At 46.1% G+C, this 17595-nt stretch overlaps 1 protein-coding gene across 2 annotated transcripts in view; it reads right to left on the bottom strand.

Annotated features, from left to right (window-relative positions):
• Positions 1–11103, bottom strand: part of LOC309327452 (long-chain fatty acid transport protein 2-like) — a 31192-nt gene extending 20089 nt beyond the window's left edge. The window contains exons 1-4 of one of the 2 annotated variants that reach the window (XM_081836741.1): positions 10500–11099; positions 4076–4285; positions 2242–2400; positions 73–197 (exon numbers count right to left, since the gene is read on the bottom strand). In XM_081836741.1, the coding sequence (XP_081692867.1) occupies positions 73–197; positions 2242–2400; positions 4076–4285; positions 10500–10977 (972 nt within the window). In that variant the 5' untranslated portion in view covers positions 10978–11099. Of the gene's footprint in view, positions 1–72; positions 198–2241; positions 2401–4075; positions 4286–10499 lie in introns of both variants that reach the window. The other variant, XM_081836742.1, reaches the window with a different exon arrangement.
• Positions 11104–17595: the final 6492 nt, after the last annotated feature.

The following is a 17595-nucleotide window of genomic DNA, read 5'->3' as shown; positions in this document are numbered from 1 at the left end:
CTGTACCGAGCAGGAGAACCCATTTTGCTTCTTGGCAACATTCTCCCTCCCCCCAACCTGTCTCTCATTTACCTTTGGTGCATTACAGAGGTAGCGCATCATTTCTCCAACATATTGGATCACAGTGACGCCGTATCGCCTGCAGTCGTCCCAGAAATGGGTAACAGAAAACTTAGACCTCAAGGCAATTGTGCATCCTGTTTGGGGGGGGGGAGAAAGAAAGAAAGTGATTCCACCTTCATTACTGTTTGGACCTGCAAAAGTTTTATAAGACAGTTGTGCTGCTTTGGTTCCAGTATATGCACTTCTATTGTAACTTCCTGCTGAAGTCCTTCAACTTTTCATACCACAAATATTTGGGGCAGAGGAGAGGTTGTCCCAGTTTGCTGCCCTAGACAGCAATAATATGGCAGCATTGGGGAAATGTCACAAAGCAACCAAAACAGCAGAATAAATCCACTAGTGCACTAATATCGCGTAGAGAACACGATGCGGAATGCACCTGCAATAAAACAGTGCCCTGCATTCACATTCCCCTATTTCAGCACTCCGCTCGGACATTTCTGACAATGTGGTTCATAAGCTAACAGTACAAGATTCAGTGCTGACGCCAAAACTTTGTTTCGTTTCGCAATATATTTGTTTCAAGAAAATAAGAGTGGTGGGAGAGGAGCGCAGGCTTTGCAGCCAATAGTGTATCTCTGCACCCAGCACACACGTCATGGCTAAATTAGATTCTCACATTTCAGATTTCCATTCGTCCGGAATTTCCCAGACATAGCCGGAATACTGCAGTCTGGGCAAAAATCTCAAAAATGTCCAGGAAAATCCATACGTATGGCAACCCATGCCTGCAGTGTCGTTTTGGGTGATTTTCCTAAAAATTCATTTCATTATTTTTCCTCCTAAAAAAGTTGAACAACTTTTGTGTCCAGAACTTCAATTTTTGAAACATGGCAACCCTAGCAACCTGTATTTGTGCTGCGTTGTCTATTTCTACAAGCACAGGAACTGGATCAGGCCTGTGACCCATCTAGTCCAGCATCTAGTCCAGCATCACAGTGGCCAACCAAATGTCTCAAGGATGAACCTACAAAAGGAGCTGCGCACAACAGGACTCTCCCTTCATACAGGAGGACAATCCTGAAGCCATTTTGACTCTCCCAAATTAACCTCAAATATTTATCTGCAAGGAGGAAGGAAATGGGAAAAGCTTTCTAACTGTCTTTGGACTGTAGGAGCTTACACGTCTTTGTAAATACAGTCTGGCAAGTATCTGTTAAGCTGAGCACACTGTCAATAGGAGTAAGAGATTCAGGAACTATGTATTTACCATCTCAAAGGAATGGCCAGGCTACCCAGAAAAGGCAATCAGATAAGGCATTATCAGGTATCCTGACAGACAGGAGAGAAGCAACACATTCTAATTTCTGCTGGGGACCACCTCTTTCTGTGATGAATGTATGATGTTTTGGGGGGTGGTCTTGAGCTACAGGGTAGGCAGTTTCAAATGTCTGTATAAGAGCTTGCACACCAATGCTCTGGGTTCCTCTCCTCCCTCCCTGCGTGGGGGAGTGGGGGACCCTGTTGCAACAGTTTATTAAAGATCAGGCTTCCTAGCTGCTTTGCTTCTCAATATTCTCTGGTTGGCTTCTGTTATTTTCTCCTACCGATAGAGAACCTACTTAAAGACTCTATATGGGCTCTTCAATACCCCATAAGGAAAAAAGGAGCAGTTTTTCTTATAACAGTAGCCACCCAAGTTGGCTCTTGTGAGAGCGAATTCCAAAGTTTAACTATGCACTGAGCGATTAAGCGCTTTCTTTTATCTGCCCTGAATCTTCCAACATTCAGCTTCGTTGCTTGTCTATGAGTTCTAGCATTATGAGAGAGGAATAAGAAAATTTCTCTATCCCCTTTCTGCATGCCAAGCAGAAAGGTCCATCTCTCCTGCAGCAGCCCACTACATTTCTATGCTGAATGGGAAAGAGGGGTGCCCATCTGTTACTTGCCTGCATAGAAATTCTCACCAATTAGTATCAGGCAAGAGCCTATATGTGCAATGATGGATTTTGCAGAATCATAGGTCTCTAGAGTTGGAAGGGATCCTGAGGATCATATGATCCATATTCATAGACTGAGGATCTGAGTGCAGATTCTGACCTTTCCCCCCCCCCCGCCCCACTAAAAAACCTTATGCACCCATTCATCCCAGCTCACTGAAAAACATTCTGTACATACCAACCTCCAGGCACCCTCCTGTCCCAAGAAGAAGGGCAGCTGAGTGGTACATCGGCAGCGGGAGGTAGATGATATCCTTAGGAGTGACCCCGCACATGCGAAACATATGGGACACTTTGAGCAGCTTCGACTGGGTGATGATAGCCGCTTTCGGCATCCCTTGAGGCAGGCAGAAATTAAAAAGAAGGAAGATGATCCGAAATGACTCCATCAAGCGAGAAACAACAATTTGCAGGGGTCATATTTCTTTCTGTCCCTGTCCCCCCAATATAACGCTATCCACATTCTCAACCACAAAATAGCAAAGGGCAAACACAGAAAAGGAATTCTTTTTCTACCAGCTTTTATGTCCGCCTATAGCCTATTTTGTTGTCTTGTCTTGTCTTGACTATCAATAGGCCCACCCTTTGACAGAGTCTATTTTATTCCATGTACAGTGCCGGATTTAGGGTGGTGCAGGCGCTTCCCACACAGAGGGTGCCAAGCCGGGTGGGGGGGAGGGGCACACAAAATTGAGAGGATCCATAATTGAGAAGATCCATTTGGGGGTGTCAATTCTGGGCTCGCACAGGACACCATATTATGAAAGATTATCAAAGTCCACTGCTGCCGGACTTTGGACCTGATGTGCACTGGCGGAAGAGGAGGGCGGGGGGAGCGCACCACGCCCGGCAGTGCGATCCCGGTGGTGTGCCATCGTGGCTGGATCCCCCCCCCACTGGGCGCCACGCCCCCACAGGCGGCACACCACACCCCCAGGATGCGCACCATGCCCCTGAGATGTGTGCCAGCCATGCCCCCGCCTGCTCTCTGCTCCCCGGTGCTGGAGCATGAAGCTCCGCCACTGCTGATGTGACCTGATGAGATCTTGTGCTGTCTCAATCCTGAGTCAACATAAATTTGGTCCAGGACCTGAGACTGGTCGGAGTGGTTCCACGGGAATAAAGCACAACATCCCTGATTGTGTACACTGTCTATTGCAATTCCGCCTTTAAGTTATAGCAGAAGTGTCGTGACTGGGGGAGTGCCAGGAGCCCTTCTTCTGCAAATGCCCCTACTCACAGTCTTCCCCGCTGTTGTGAAATGGATTGCATATGCTAAGTCTTTCTAAATTTCCATTGGCACAGATAAATGAGCTATGGGGATTTTATGCAGCTCTGTGTGCTCTTTTGCCCTCTTTATAGATGTTGTGCCATTGACCAGCCTACTGGTGACGGTCTCACAGCCAAAACGGCCTGACACTTGCATGGCAATGGAGGCTGTGTGGACTGAATCAGAGATACCATATTGGCCCAAATATAAGCCACACCCAAATATAAGCCACACCCAAATATAAGCCACACCTTTAAAATTCAAGGGGGGGAGGGGGAAAAGACAATACCCAAATACAAGCCACTCCCTTAAAATTCTGCAGGCAGTCACACCCGTTCTGTTTTACTGTATGTCTGTTTAAGCAGTGATACCGTAAAAGCCCATTATTGTAAGGTCGCAAGTTTAAGCTGCGCTTGAACTTTTCACGGTCAGAATTTGGAAAAATAAGTGCAGCTTATATTTGGGCCAATACGGTATATCTAAAGTTGTTTTACACATGCCTGGCAGTGGCTCTCTGAGGTCTCAGGCAGGGATCTACACTGAGATCCACTTTGGGCTGGATCAAAGTGATGTGCATCCCCTTGATGGTTGAGCTATGGCCCCTCCTGAATGGGCAAACCCCATCCGTCCTCAAAAGTGCCCAGGAGGAGGGCAGATGGGAAACAAGATATTTCCAGGCACGCAAGCCAAGTTTCCCCTCCCCTTGCTCCCTCACCCACCTCTTTGACGTTCTCCTCCTCACCTGTGGTCCCAGAGGTGTAAATATACAGGGATGATGACTGAGGGGTCACTTTGGCTCTGAAGGAAATGGGCACAGGCTCAGCTGAGCTGGATTGGATCTGCCCCAGCAAAGCTTCCACACCCTCGGTTGGGGAGTCTTCGCTCAGGAAGAAAACCCGGACTCCTTCTTTCTTTAGAGTAGGAAGGACATCCTCAATGGCGGCCTTGAAATCTTCAAGAGAGCATGAAAAGAGGTGAGATTGGCCCTTGATTCTGGAAATCCTGCTAGACAGTAAGGCAGCCTGCCCAGATTCTGCAGTAAAGAATGGTTTTGTTTGCTTATGAATAACCAGAATTGCAGTTGTATACCAGACAGTAGCATTTGGGACAGGAGTGTGCATTATTTTTGGAACCCATTTGGTTTAATTTTCTTTTGTTGCTATGAGTGATGAAAGGATAATTCAGTATTTTTCAGCAACAAAAAGTACCCATTTGTTCTTGCTCAGATTTAAATGCTTTCATGGGATGGGCTGATTTTTATTCTCCAGTAGCAGCCTTAGAGGAGATGATGGTGATGCTGCTGCTAATTATTATTTGCAGAATGAACTGGACCACCTTTCGCGATGTTTTGGACTATGACTCCCATCGTTCTTGGCCGTTCTGGCTGGGTTTAATGGAAGTCCAAGGCTGGGTACACATTACTGCTTACTCCAGCTCCAACACACAATCCCACCACTGGTGTTTGAAGCCCAGAGCACATGACATTGGCTACAATCCATTGGTTTCCTGTAGCTTCTTGAGAAATACCCGTTTGAGGCAGTTTCCCTCAAACTAACTTCCATCCAATTTGAAATTGGAAGGTGTGGCTAAGCTGAGGTGTGTACATCCAGGCAGCTATTGAGCATGTGCAGATGCACTGGAGTTCAGCACAGGGAAACAATTCAGGTAATGAGCCTCAGATGATAACACCCTCACCCGCTTCTCTGGTGTGTGAACAGCAACATACAAAAGCTACATGAAAATGCACCAGTAGTGGCAGTGGAATGATTTTCCTGCATTTCAAACCACTAATGTGTACATAGCCCAAGGATTCTAGAGGGCACCAGGTTGGGGAAAGGCTGTCTTGGACACTATGTTGCCAGAGGGAACTCAAATTTTTAAACTGGTGGTCCCAGCTGGAATTGTCTTGTAGGGGTCAGCTTTTAATTCTTTTATTACAGGGATGCCCTGGAACAATGCAACCATTTTGAGAGAGACAGAGCAGCAGCTGTCAGGAGCAGCCACCGAAATACCTCTGCCAGTGGAACCGCAGCAACAAAAATCTGCTTTGTCAGGGAAGGATTCAGTGAACACAAATGCAATAATGAAACCAGTGCACAGCTAACAAATTGATTTCCCTGTTCCTAGGCACTAAAAGTGTGTTTCTTTTTAAAAAGTGGAATTCATTGGGATGAGAGGCAGAGTATTTTCGGTTGTGTACACATTATATCTTTAAAGCACATTCAAAGCACCCCCCAAAGAATTCTGGGAACTGTAGTTCACCTTTCACAGAGTTACAATTTCCATCAACCCTTAACCAACTACAGTGCCCTGAATTCTTTGAAGGGAGAGATGTGTGTCAAATGTGCTTTAAAGGTATAGTGTTTATGCAGCCTGAATCCACCTAAATTTCCAGGTATCTGCTAGAATCCCCCTGACAATATTGACAGTCTGGAGGCACCCTTAAAAAATCATGTTTGTTTGTGTGTGTGTTTTTTTAAAAGGATGCTGTACAAATATATAATTTGCTAACACCTGAGGGAGCGGCAAGGCAAACGTAATATCAGATAGGGAGGAGCGAGGCAAAGTGGAAGAGTAATTCAACTTTCACCTTCAAAAGGCTGTACATGTGTCATTTGAGAAGTGAAAGCAAGGGGAAAACAGTGCTTAGGGCACAGCAGAAAAACCTGCACCCACTCCTGTTGAAAATATGTATTATTTATTTCTTAAATTTGCATCCTGCCTTTCCATCAAACAGATGTGCAAGGCTGTGCCTGTTTTCAGGTCCGCCTATGATTGTGTAACCTTTGGTGTAGTTTTTGGCACGTACAAATTCAGAATATTTGAGGTTACCGCATGGTCACCGGTCAAACTGGTTTTGCAGATGTTCCTAGGAAAATGGGGAACTACCCCACAGAACTGTGGCTGCAACTGCTAATATAAATGTCTGCCTTTTATTGGATAATGCCTAGGATACTCAAAACAGATTCTCCACCATCGCTCCCCCTCCCAGCTGTTTTCAAAACAGAAAGATTAAGTGCATGAAAAGATGGGAGGAAGGGGTGCTTATTCATATATCTCTGCACAACTGTGAATTTTGCCCATAAAAAGAAAAAGACCGATGAATGAAATAGCCTAGACCAGCTTATACTGTATTATGGTATAGTTAATTTCCATCTCAGGGGAGCAGCTGCATTTACGAACTAGGGCTCTTTTGCACAAATCCAAAGATGTGAGTTCATAAGAATATAAGAAGAGTCCTTGTTCTAGCTCCTGCTGAGAGCACAATGACAGAGACTCCTTCCTGAGAGGAAGGAAGGGCTCTTTATTGACGAAAAGAAGACTAACAAGCTCAGCAACAGGGAATGAGTCAGAGCGGTTGCTATGCTCAGGCTAGATGAAAAGAAAAGCGAGGCTAGCCAGGCTGGTAGCAAAATCCAAGAGTCCAAGATCAGGGCTTGGAGTTCAGAAAAGCTGTCCCAACAGATTGGGATGCTACCTGCCAAACCTTTAAAGACAAGGCCAAGCAAACATAGCTGTGAGAGTCTCATGCCTGGCGAGACTGATTCAGGGAGGATGCATCAGCTCCCAGTGGTGGAAGCACTTCCAGGGCCTGAGCAAACAGGCTGAACCCTCCCATTCGGATCCTGGTTCCTCCACCCCAGCAGTGGGCTGGCACCTTCCATGGATTCCATTGCTGTGTTCTGCTCCCTGGGAGGGAAGAGAGAAGATGGGGTCCTGCATCTGCAGCTAGGGCAGCCACCTCCAAGAGACAGAAGTACAGTGGTATCTTGGTTTAAGAACAGCTTGGTTTATGAACAACTTGGGCTAAGAATGCTGCAAACCTGAAAGAAGGTGTTTTGGTTTGTGAACTTTGCCTTGGATTAAGAACATGTTCCGCTTCCTGTTGAGTGTGTTCCACTTGTAAATTGAGTCCCCCACTGCTATGGGAAAGCACACCTTGGTTTAAGAATGCTTTGGTTTAAGAATGGACTTCCGGAATGGATTAAGTTCGTAAACCAAGGTACCACTGTACCATCCTCTGTTCCCAGGTCTCGGCCTCACCTAGGGTTGCCATATTCCCAAAAGTGAAAATCTGGACAAAGCTGTTGCGCTTTTTTGTTTGTTTGATGTCTCCTCCCAAAAATTAACTTTTGGGGGGAAATCCAGACGTATGGCAGCCGTAACCCCACCTCCATGTCTCCCTCCTTTTCCCCTTCCTGGACTGTCTCAGCCTTCCTGTCTAGTGACAGTAATGGAGAGCCAATTGACGTTCCCAATCCGAGGTCTCTCTGTTGGGCACACCTCCAGGAAGGTCATAAATGTAGAAGCACGCTTAAGCGTTTCTGGTACAGATCTTGCTGGAAGCGAAATAGGGAGGAGGATTCTGATTAGATCAGGATGTGTGCGAGAGCAGCTCTGTGAATATGCTTGCAAATAAAGTTTAATTGAACTGATAACCAAATCCCTGTGCTTGCTGGACTGTTGGCTGCTAACGATCATTATATTCTGAGCCTGTTAATGCCTCAGAACTCATGGCATTTTATTTTTATTTTATTTGCTGCTTTCATATCCCACCTTTACTCCAAAGAGTTCCAGGTGATGTATGGGTTTCTTCCCCCTTCCTCATTTAATCCCCCCAAGCAACCCTGTAGGGTAGGTCAGGCTGAGAGGCTCAAGGTCGCTCAGTGAGCTTCATGGTGGAGTGGGGACTTGAACTCTGGTTTCCCAGGCCCTAGTCCGGCACTCTAACCACTACACCACGCTGGCTGTCCTATTGGGTCAGGCCACTAGCCAATTTGGCCCAGTGTCCTGCTGTCTCGGTGGCCAGCTGAAGCTCAAGAAGCAGGACCTGAACACAACGGCAGTCTCCTCACTTGTGATTCCTAGCAGAGGCCGACTGCCTCCGACAGTAAGAAGGAGAACATAGGCATCATGACTAGGAGTCCCTGAAAACAGAGGGAACCAGCTACCCCTTCCCGCCCCCATGCACTCTCCCTGCCTCCCCTGACCTTGTTATCAAGCTATTGATGTTGAGTCAGGATTAGTGTGCTGGTCTAAAGAGGGAGAGTCTCTTCCTCTCTGCTTCAGAGAAACAATTGTTTGTACACAAGAGTGTTTACTTTGCCTCTGGTGCCATGGATTAAAATCTCACCTGGTCCAGATTCATTGACCTGGGGAGAGTCAGACACTCTTGACATCCAGGCATCATGTGTAAGATACCGTTTTATTCGGGGGGGGGGGGAGTGTGATACCCTATCATTTGGACTTTCTTCTTGTTACATATTAGACAGGCAGGTCTTTGTTGTCTTATCCACGCCAAATGAAGACCTTCCTCTTTCTAGAAGCCTTCCAAATTATCCCAGCCTGCATCCGTATTGGATCGATTTAAATTGTGGGTTCCCTCTCCCCCCTGAAATGGTTCTTTAACGTTTGTACTGTTTTTTAGATATGGATTGTTTCGTAATTTCTTTATTTTTTAACCTTCATTTTTTATTTGTTGCATAATGGCATATTTTATTATAACCCGCTTTGGCCCTTTGTGGGGAAAGGCAGGTGAGAAATCAAATCAATCCATAATAACACTGACACAGCTTCCCTAGTTGTTGTTGCAGAGGGGCAATTCAGGTGGGAATGGCAAAGCACCCTCAATTTTGCCTGGCCAGTTACACTGATGTCATCACAGAAACCACTGGAGTCGATAATGTAATATTACTCCCGCTGGATATCCATTCGTTCTCTCTTCCCTCCTTTCCTTTCCCTCAAACATCAGCAGCTATTGCTGTTGTTTTCTTCTTGGAACACTGCTTCACTAAACTAACCCGTTTTTGGGAGGTCACACTGAAGGCAGTCCAACAAGGAAAACACATACCCTGCATGGTGAAGCCAGAGATGCTTTGCTTTCTTTTAGGGCTAAAGCAACTGAAATAATGACTACTTACTCAAGGAATGCTTTCTCCAGCTCTTTTCCCTTTGCACTCTGCCTAATTTCTCTCATACACCCATGCTCAAAGAAAGATTGTTACTTCTACTAGCTGAGAAAAATTGATTTCTTTTCAACTTAAGAGATTTATTATCCCATACCCTCCAACATTTTTCCGATGAAAATAGGGACATCCTATTCCATATCCTCCAACATTCCTCCAATGAAAATAGGAATGTCATAAGAGAAAGCAGGATATTCCAGGATCAAATCAGAAACCAGGATGGCTTCTGTAAATCCAGGACTGTCCCTGGAAAATAGGGACACTTGGACGTTCTGCTATCCATGTGCCAAAATGCCAAACAACAGTGCTTCAAGGAGGAAGAAAATGGCTTTTAAAGCAAAGCTTTTCCTTTAATAATAATAAAAAAGGTAATGGAAGCCATGCCACAGTCAGGGAAAGGTAAAACTATTAGCCAATAGCAACTGAAAGTTTGCATCAAGAGCAATGCCTCACTTGAACAGGCAAAGATCCTGCATTCTCCAAACTACAGCAAAGTAACTAAATCCCAAAACCTTGATCGGGGGAGGGGAAGGTGTCCAGAGCTGGCCACTGGCTAATAAGACAGTGGATTCATCAACAAAGGGTGTGATCTCAAAGTAAGCCATACTCAGAGTAGATCCACTTAAACGAATGGCCACTTAAACAAATATGCCATTTTCCCAATCAAGCTTTGCATTTGTGTTAGGTACAACCCAGAATCCCCCTTCTCTTTTCCCTTGGAGAAGCTGAACTCTGAGGGATGCCTGCATTTAGAACTCTGCTGGGCATTAACTCTGCTGATCAGACTTGCTAAAGCACCTGAGTGGAGATCAGTAGTCAAAGTTCAAGCGCTTGTCCACAATGTGGATTTGCGCCAGCCTGTCTCCTCATTAATGTCAGGGCATCTGATTGACATCACTGTCTCAGATCTCCCCTCCTTTAAATGTAGTTGTTGTTTTCTTCCCTTGGAAAGTCTGAAACTGCTCAGGTACAGAGGAGCGCAGACAACACAGAGATTGTGCTATTTTGTCAGGGATGGAAAAAGACATATCAAACCTCTTTTAAAACGGGGGGGGGGAACAGTTCAAGAGAATTCCCCAATATTCTTTCCATTGTGACTATATGGCCTGACAAGTGCAGCACAAACAGGCTTTCAGTTGCCCCCTTGGGTGTAAATACACAAGGGGTACCTTTACCTTTACCTTCACCTTTTTAACTCACCTGGAGTTGTCAGTAGCACTTTGGCCTTGCAGGAGCTGAGGGCATGCAAGAGAGACTTGGCTCGGATGTTATAGTTGATACACGCCATGACACTGCCAATCTTCTCCAGTCCCATCCAGACCCAGAGATAGGCAGGGACGTTCTTGAGGAAAACAGCCACCGTTTCCCCTTCGTCCAGCCCCACGTGGTCCCGGAGCACTCTGGCCAGCTGACTGCTGCGCCTGTCGATATCTCGGTAGGAATAGGTTTCGTCTCCAAAGAGGACCAGGGGCTTCTCTGGGTGCTTCTGGACTTTGGCCAAGAAGAAGTCCAGTAAGGTGATGGGAGGTTTGCGGCTGAGACACCTGTGGCATTTGTATCCTGTTCGAAGGACGCTGAAGAAGAAAACCAAGTCCAGCCAAAGGTAGGGGAAGAAGACATTCCCCAGGAGGAGCAGAAGGATCAGGAGCCCTATCGCAATTGTGTAGAAGTCCAGCATGGCTGGGATCTCACCTCAAAAGACCCAGGGTCCTGCAAGCCGCAGGCACACACTAGCTCCTACAGCCTCCGTCTGAGCCGTGCTGAATGGAAGGCAAAAGCGTATTGAGCAACAAGTGAATGAGACGAGGTTTCCAACCCTCCCCTCCCATCTGTCCCTGCAGGCTGATTCGAGAAAGCTCTTGGCTCTCAGACGGAAAACTTTAACTTGCACAAGATAGCTCTCGAGAGCCCCCACCCTTTGCCGCCTCCCTCCCCTATCTGCAACACTGGCATTCGCTTGCAGCTGGAGGCAGGTCCCAAGCACAGTTCTGAGTCTTCCTCGCGAGTTGACCCCAGTCCACTCTAAGAGAGGCAAAGTTCACATTTCAAAAGCGCTGGAGGAAATTGGCAATTGCCTGAGCTGCTTGCTTTTTTTTTTTTTTTTTTTTTAATGAAAAGGCCTTGCAGAATAGATTATTTCCGCTGTCCCAAAAAGCAGCCTTGCTGAGGAGAAAAGGAACAGGAACAGAAGGAAGCTCTTTGGAAGCTTGGCAGCTCCATGCCTAGAGGAGTTCAGATCCACCAGGGCACGAGCAAGTTGTGTGTCCATCTCTCTGCATTTCTGTGCAGATGAACAAACCTGATGTTACAATTCGAGGTGCAACAGAGCCATTGCACTTCTCATTTCTGCCGTTTTGCTGAGATGTTCAAAAATCTTCACAGGGCTAAACAGAGCCTGTGGGTTCTTCCACATGCTCCTGTTTTTGAGAATTCATCATCACAGTCCTCTCCAACCTCTGCCACCAGAAGCAGTCCCTGCAGCAGCAACTCCTAGGGACCGAGGGGTCTTTGGACCCCCACCCTAATAAAATATTTGAGCCCCTCCCAAGTTGATGGACATTGCCATTCAAATGGTATGTGTGCACCATGGCACCATGTGTGACCATGTGAGTGATTATGTGGGTAGGGTTTGCCTCCCCCCCCAAAAAATATTTATTCAAGTTGGCACCCCTGGCTGAGGCAGGGAGAGACCAGGGGCAGTGCAACCGCCAAACCAAGAAGGCCCACTCCTACCGCCACCAGCAGTGGCAGCGCCACCAGCCATGTGCCTCCTGGGCTCTGTCCACCCTCCGTGTGGGCTCAGTGCGCCCCCCACAGCTGCCCAGTCCTCCGGGAGGGGGAACAACACTTGCCCCGCCCTGGAAGCCAACAACCCACGCTACACCACTGCCTTGGGCAAGAAACAACCACAAAACTTTTAAGAGGGGAAAAACCTATAAAGGGGCTGAACTTTCACCCCGAAGTAAATCAATGTGGTCATCAGAGGTAGGGGGAGAGAAATAGGTGGAAGAGAGGAAATGGGAAGCACATGAGCGATTTCCTGGAGAAGCAGCAGTCTGCATTACAACACACTGATGCATGTCCCACTTACACAGATTTTTATCCTCAGGAGATGCTGTATATCTGACTGGTCCACTGATTCTACACTCTGACTACTGTTATAAAGGGAGCTGCAACAAAAAAGAATTGAGATTTGCTGTAGGCTTGTTTTCTGGAAGGGGTGGGGTTTCTTGTTTGTTTGCAATTTAACCTTCAGCATATTCAAAAGTGGGCCCCTAAATCTCAGTGTGAACCTTGTCCCCCTCTTCAAAATATTTACACACACAAAGTGAATACAGTGGTACCTCAGGTTAAGATCTTAATTCGTTCTGGAGGTCTGTTCTTAACCTGAAACTGTTCTTAACCTGAGGTACCACTTTTGCTAATGGGGCCTCCCATTGCCACCACGCCGCTGGCACACGATTTCTGTTCTCATCCTGAAGCAAAGTTCTTAACCCGAGGTACTATTTCTGCATTAGTCTATAACCTGAAGCGTCTGTAACCCGAGGTACCACTGTACCAAAATGGCACCCTTGATACCAAACTGTTGGTCACCTGGACCTGCAGTCCAATCTTTGCTGCTCTCTCATAAACTGCATGAATGACCTTACAGAGGTCTCCATCTGAAAGACATCCCTGTTTTGAAAGGCATGACAGATGCTTGCTGCTAGGGGAGCTTCCAGGTGACCTACTTACTGCTTACCTGCATTCATCCCGATTTGTTTGTGGGGAGGTTAGCTGAAGTTGCTTCCAAATAAGTGTGATCACTTATTGACCAGTGTATCTGTGACCACTTTCCTTATCACAAAAGTCCTATCTCTGAGGGAAGTTTGGTTTGTTGAGCAAGCACTTCCAATGAACTGCAGTTGTGTAACCTGAATTTCCTGATATGCAGCGGTTTTTTTCCTGGAGGCGACACAGGGGGATGCATACCCCTAAAATTTTTGTGAATCTAAGTTTGGCCTCATTGAGGGGCAGTATTTCAATATGAGTAGGAAAATCTGGGATGAGGTGGCCAAACAAACCATGATTAAAGATGGGTGCTGCTGGGCTGACACAAAACACCAAGCCATATTTAAAACAAACCAGAGTTTGCAATCCAGTAACAAACTAGGGCTTCAGATCATGGTTTATTGACATTAATTGTTGGCCTGTGGGTGGGCCTCACACATAACACTAAGGGTGCATTCAAACATGGGGAATATTTCACTAGTTTCCTTGTTTATAATGCTAGTGCTTCTGTCCTGTTCTCTAACATTCTTTTCACATAGCTGTACCTGCTGCATTATGGAACTGTGGCTTTCTGATGAATATGCCAGCATATCGTTTCATTCACACACATGACACAACAATGAATATAATTGGACAAATGTCGCTACTCCCCTACCTTTTCCATGCATCCGGCCTTCTATTCCTCCATGACTTACCCATGAGAATGGCAGGAAAGAACTGCATTTAGGTGTGTGTGCTTTATATAGTGTGTACACAACCCAAACCTGGCAAGGATCCCCACAATAAAAGCACTTGTCAGAATGATTTCCCCCAAGCAAAAACGGTTATTGTGGCCCCAAACCACCCTTAGAATTGGGATGATCAGCCAGGAGACTGAAGGAACCTTGCTTCAAGGCTGATTGGCTTGATTCAGTAGTAAATATATAAAACTTGTCTTCTCTTGTCCATTTTTTTAAATTGCATGGGGATGTTTATCCTAAAGCTATAGAGCAAAGAACATGCTTTAGGGTTTAACCACTTTTAAGCATTTTGGGGCATGCAGGGGGAACACTGGCCAAAAGCCAGGAGGATAACAGAAGCCCAAGGAAAAGATACAGCATGTTTGGGAGAACTAGCCAAGCCTGCAACGCTCATCTTTACCACCCACAAACGCAACCCCATTAAGATCTTAATGTTCCATTTCACTCTGAGATTTTGCTTGAGGTTTTCTTCATGCCTCTGGATTCTTAGCCTGTTGCGCTGTAGAAACGAAGAGCCTCCACTCAGGAATGTAGGTCAGGCGTGCTATACAAGACAAACAGTCTTGTGTGTTTGATTCCCCTGGCGGTCCATACTGAATGGGATGGGGCCGGGCACAAAGGCAGTTCTATCATTTACCTTGGGAAGACAAGAATGATTTGCGCGCTGGCTCCGGGCAGCTTGGGAACAGAGCCCAGTCATATCAGGGGAAGGGTGCTCAGATTCAGTTTTGAGGCCAGAGGCAATCCAAGATTACAAGTTACAAGGATTAAATTATTGTTTCAGTAGAAGCAGCCAGTAAAAATAAAGGCATTCACTTGGTGGCAGAAGTGAAGGCTCCAGGAGGGATTAAGCTAGCTGATTTATTTGCCTTCCCTCCCACTCATGGTGCATGCTGCTGTCTGCATCGTCGCAGAGAGTATGAAAGCATCACACACACACACACACACACACTTTTTCTGTTTTACACTTTAGAATATTCATTTAAACAACCTTAAAATGACTTCCCTTCTTCTCTTTCCATGGTTCATTTTGCATATTATAAACCCCTGCATATTTTACATAAGCTAAACCATTCAGTATTCCATTATTACACCCATCAAAACTTGTTTAGACTTGTTTACAACCCCCCCCATATATTTAATTAACATCTTCCAATATTCTTTTGAGGTATGTTCTTCTTGTTCTCTTATTCTATATGTTAGGTCCGCAAGCTGCGCATATTCTATCAGTTTAAGCTGCCATTCTTCTTTAGTTGGGACCTTGCTCGTTTTCCAAAGGCATCCCTTATTATAGGAGCCTCCATCTTACCCCAAAACATGCTTGGATATTTTTTTGCAGCGCTTGTTCCAAAGAATAGCAAGGCTGGGTTGTTGTCAGGATTCCACAACCAGCAGAGGGCCCACCACGCCAACTCATTTTATATAAAGAATCCAAGAAAGGTGATGGTTATTTAATTGATAGAGTGCCATCAGAGTACCAGAGGACAGGATTCTTTCCTCCTCCAGATTGGGAGGCTACCTGAGGGTGTAGTGCCGGAGTCCCCACTCCCCACCAAAAAATGCTGGAGCCAGCACTGTTCGGGTTTTCTTCTTTCTCACACCAGCATCTGCAGAGTGTGTAAGCCAGGCGTCTTCTTTCTATGAGTTTGGCAGCAATGAGGGCGGAAGTAGGCTAGAAAAGGAACTAGTGCCAATGCCCAATTAGTGCCTCAGACAGCTTTTGTTTGCTGGAGGCCTGAGAATGAACAGGGCATGGAAGCAGCTATTGCAGGAGAGCAGCGGGGGTAGGAATGGGCAAGGGTCATAGCAGAAAAACATAGGTTCAAAGCAGGACATAGCCTGCAATTATCACACCACTGCGGCTGCCCTTATTACGTCACACATCAAAGGGTGGAGAGATTTAGTACTGGGTAAAATAGGACAAAATGCAACCAGGAGATGTCAAAGGCGAAGTCAAAAGGCCACTTAAAATTGTGTCACATGTTGCACCGACTTCTCTCGTTTCCTGTAAAAAGGAAGAGGTCTTATTCAGTTCAATAACCACCTATCTCTGTACCAGATGACTTTAAAATTCCAGAAAGCAAGCAAGGTCTCTCACTTCTGTCCCCTGTATGATGAAAGCAAGTAGCATTAATAGTAATCTAATTCATAACTTATTTGTAATGTGTGATTTATACTGTATGGTTTATACTCATTGAAATTAATGGAGATGACAAATTAGGTCCATCAATTTTAAGGGACCTACTCTAAGTAGAACTTAGTTGAAGCCAGCCCACTGTTCTTTTTCTTCCTCTTCCCCATTATAATTATAAATGCCCTGAAAATGAGCTGAATTTTAGGGCAACAATGATTGGACCAGTACAGCTACAAACAAACAAACAAACAAACCAGGATGTCCTGCTCTTTGTAATGTAAATTTTACATAGTGTAAAATTGTTAAAAGGTGGTGGGTAGTTTTTTAGACGTAACTGCATGCAAGTTAAATAAGCTGAAAGCTTCTACCTGCCGTTGAGTGCTGGGTTGGGGCTGGCTGGGAGGTCTAAGTCGTCCATTTAAGTATCCTGGCTTTGCTGCAACCTAGGTTGTGTTTTGTACTTAGTGTATTTGGCTGGAAAATAATCCAAACCACTCGACTACATTACAAGGTTGTTGTAAATGTGTCTTAGCCTCAACCTGATTAGGAACTTGCAATATTGACACTGGGCTAGATTGCCATCAATCTCCTAGGAGCTCCTTTCTCCTAACTTCAGTTTCCCCAGCATATAACATGGGGGTGCTTGGAATTTGCATCTGGTGGGTTAATTTCTAAAATTGTTAGAAAACGCCACCAAATGCATGCATTCCACACATTTAAGTGTCCAGGGTTAAAAAGAGCAGAAGCGTTTCTCTTGACTACTACCTTGCTACAGTAGCACCCAATCGGAGCTAATGAATGTAAAAATCTTGCTTGGAAGGGATACGCTAACGCTGCTCCGGAAGACATAGTCTTCGAGGAGAACCCGGAAATTGTCTAAAAAACAATGATGCCCCTCTATATTTCTCCCCCTTATTTGCTACGGATTTGACCGGCGAACACATAGACTTTTAAAAAGGAGAAGAGTGATACTTCCCCTGCTTGACAGCAGGACTTCCGGAATACTTTTTGACTCCCTTTTTACTCTTTGCTAGCGGGCTGGAAACGGCATCGATCTGCCCGCAAGTAAAATAAGTCAGAATCCGAGACTCCACACTGTTTCCAGCTCACTGCGTGGGGAGGGAATGTGGCAGACAGTGACTTTACAACAACCCTGCAGTGTAGTCTCGTTATCACGAGATTGTGTGTATGATATGTGCGCCTATAGCAACATCACCCTGCACCCCCCCCCAGGTCGGCCACGGTGAGAAGGGGCCGCCGGCTTGACCCAGCCGGGCTCTCCTTCTGTTCTTAGTGGTCAGCGGTGGCCTGAGCTGCCGGCCCTCCAACCTGGCCAGGGATCCCCGCGCCGCCTTCGCTGGACCGCAGGCCCACTGCGCGCTATCCCGAGTTTCAGGGGATTGCCAACGGGTAGGGCACGGAAGTGCGGAAAGTACGGGCAGAGAGATCGCCGCGCCGCTTTCCGTTCTCTTCCTTTCTGCGTCTACGCTGGGCTTCCGCCAGGCGGAGCACCGCCGCTCCCCTTGCGCACCCCCGAATGAGCGCAGCCAAGCCTAGGTACTCAAAACCGTAGGATTGCAGAACGTAACACTAATGTCTCGCAACAAATGAAACTTGGATCTGTAGAAAACGCAACCTGAAAAATGAGACG

Source organism: Podarcis erhardii, assembly GCF_964252035.2.
Source record: "Podarcis erhardii genome assembly, chromosome: 13".
Taxonomy (NCBI): domain Eukaryota; kingdom Metazoa; phylum Chordata; class Lepidosauria; order Squamata; family Lacertidae; genus Podarcis; species Podarcis erhardii.
Note: the sequence above shows the minus strand (reverse complement) of the source record. Positions and strands in the feature narration are given on the sequence as shown.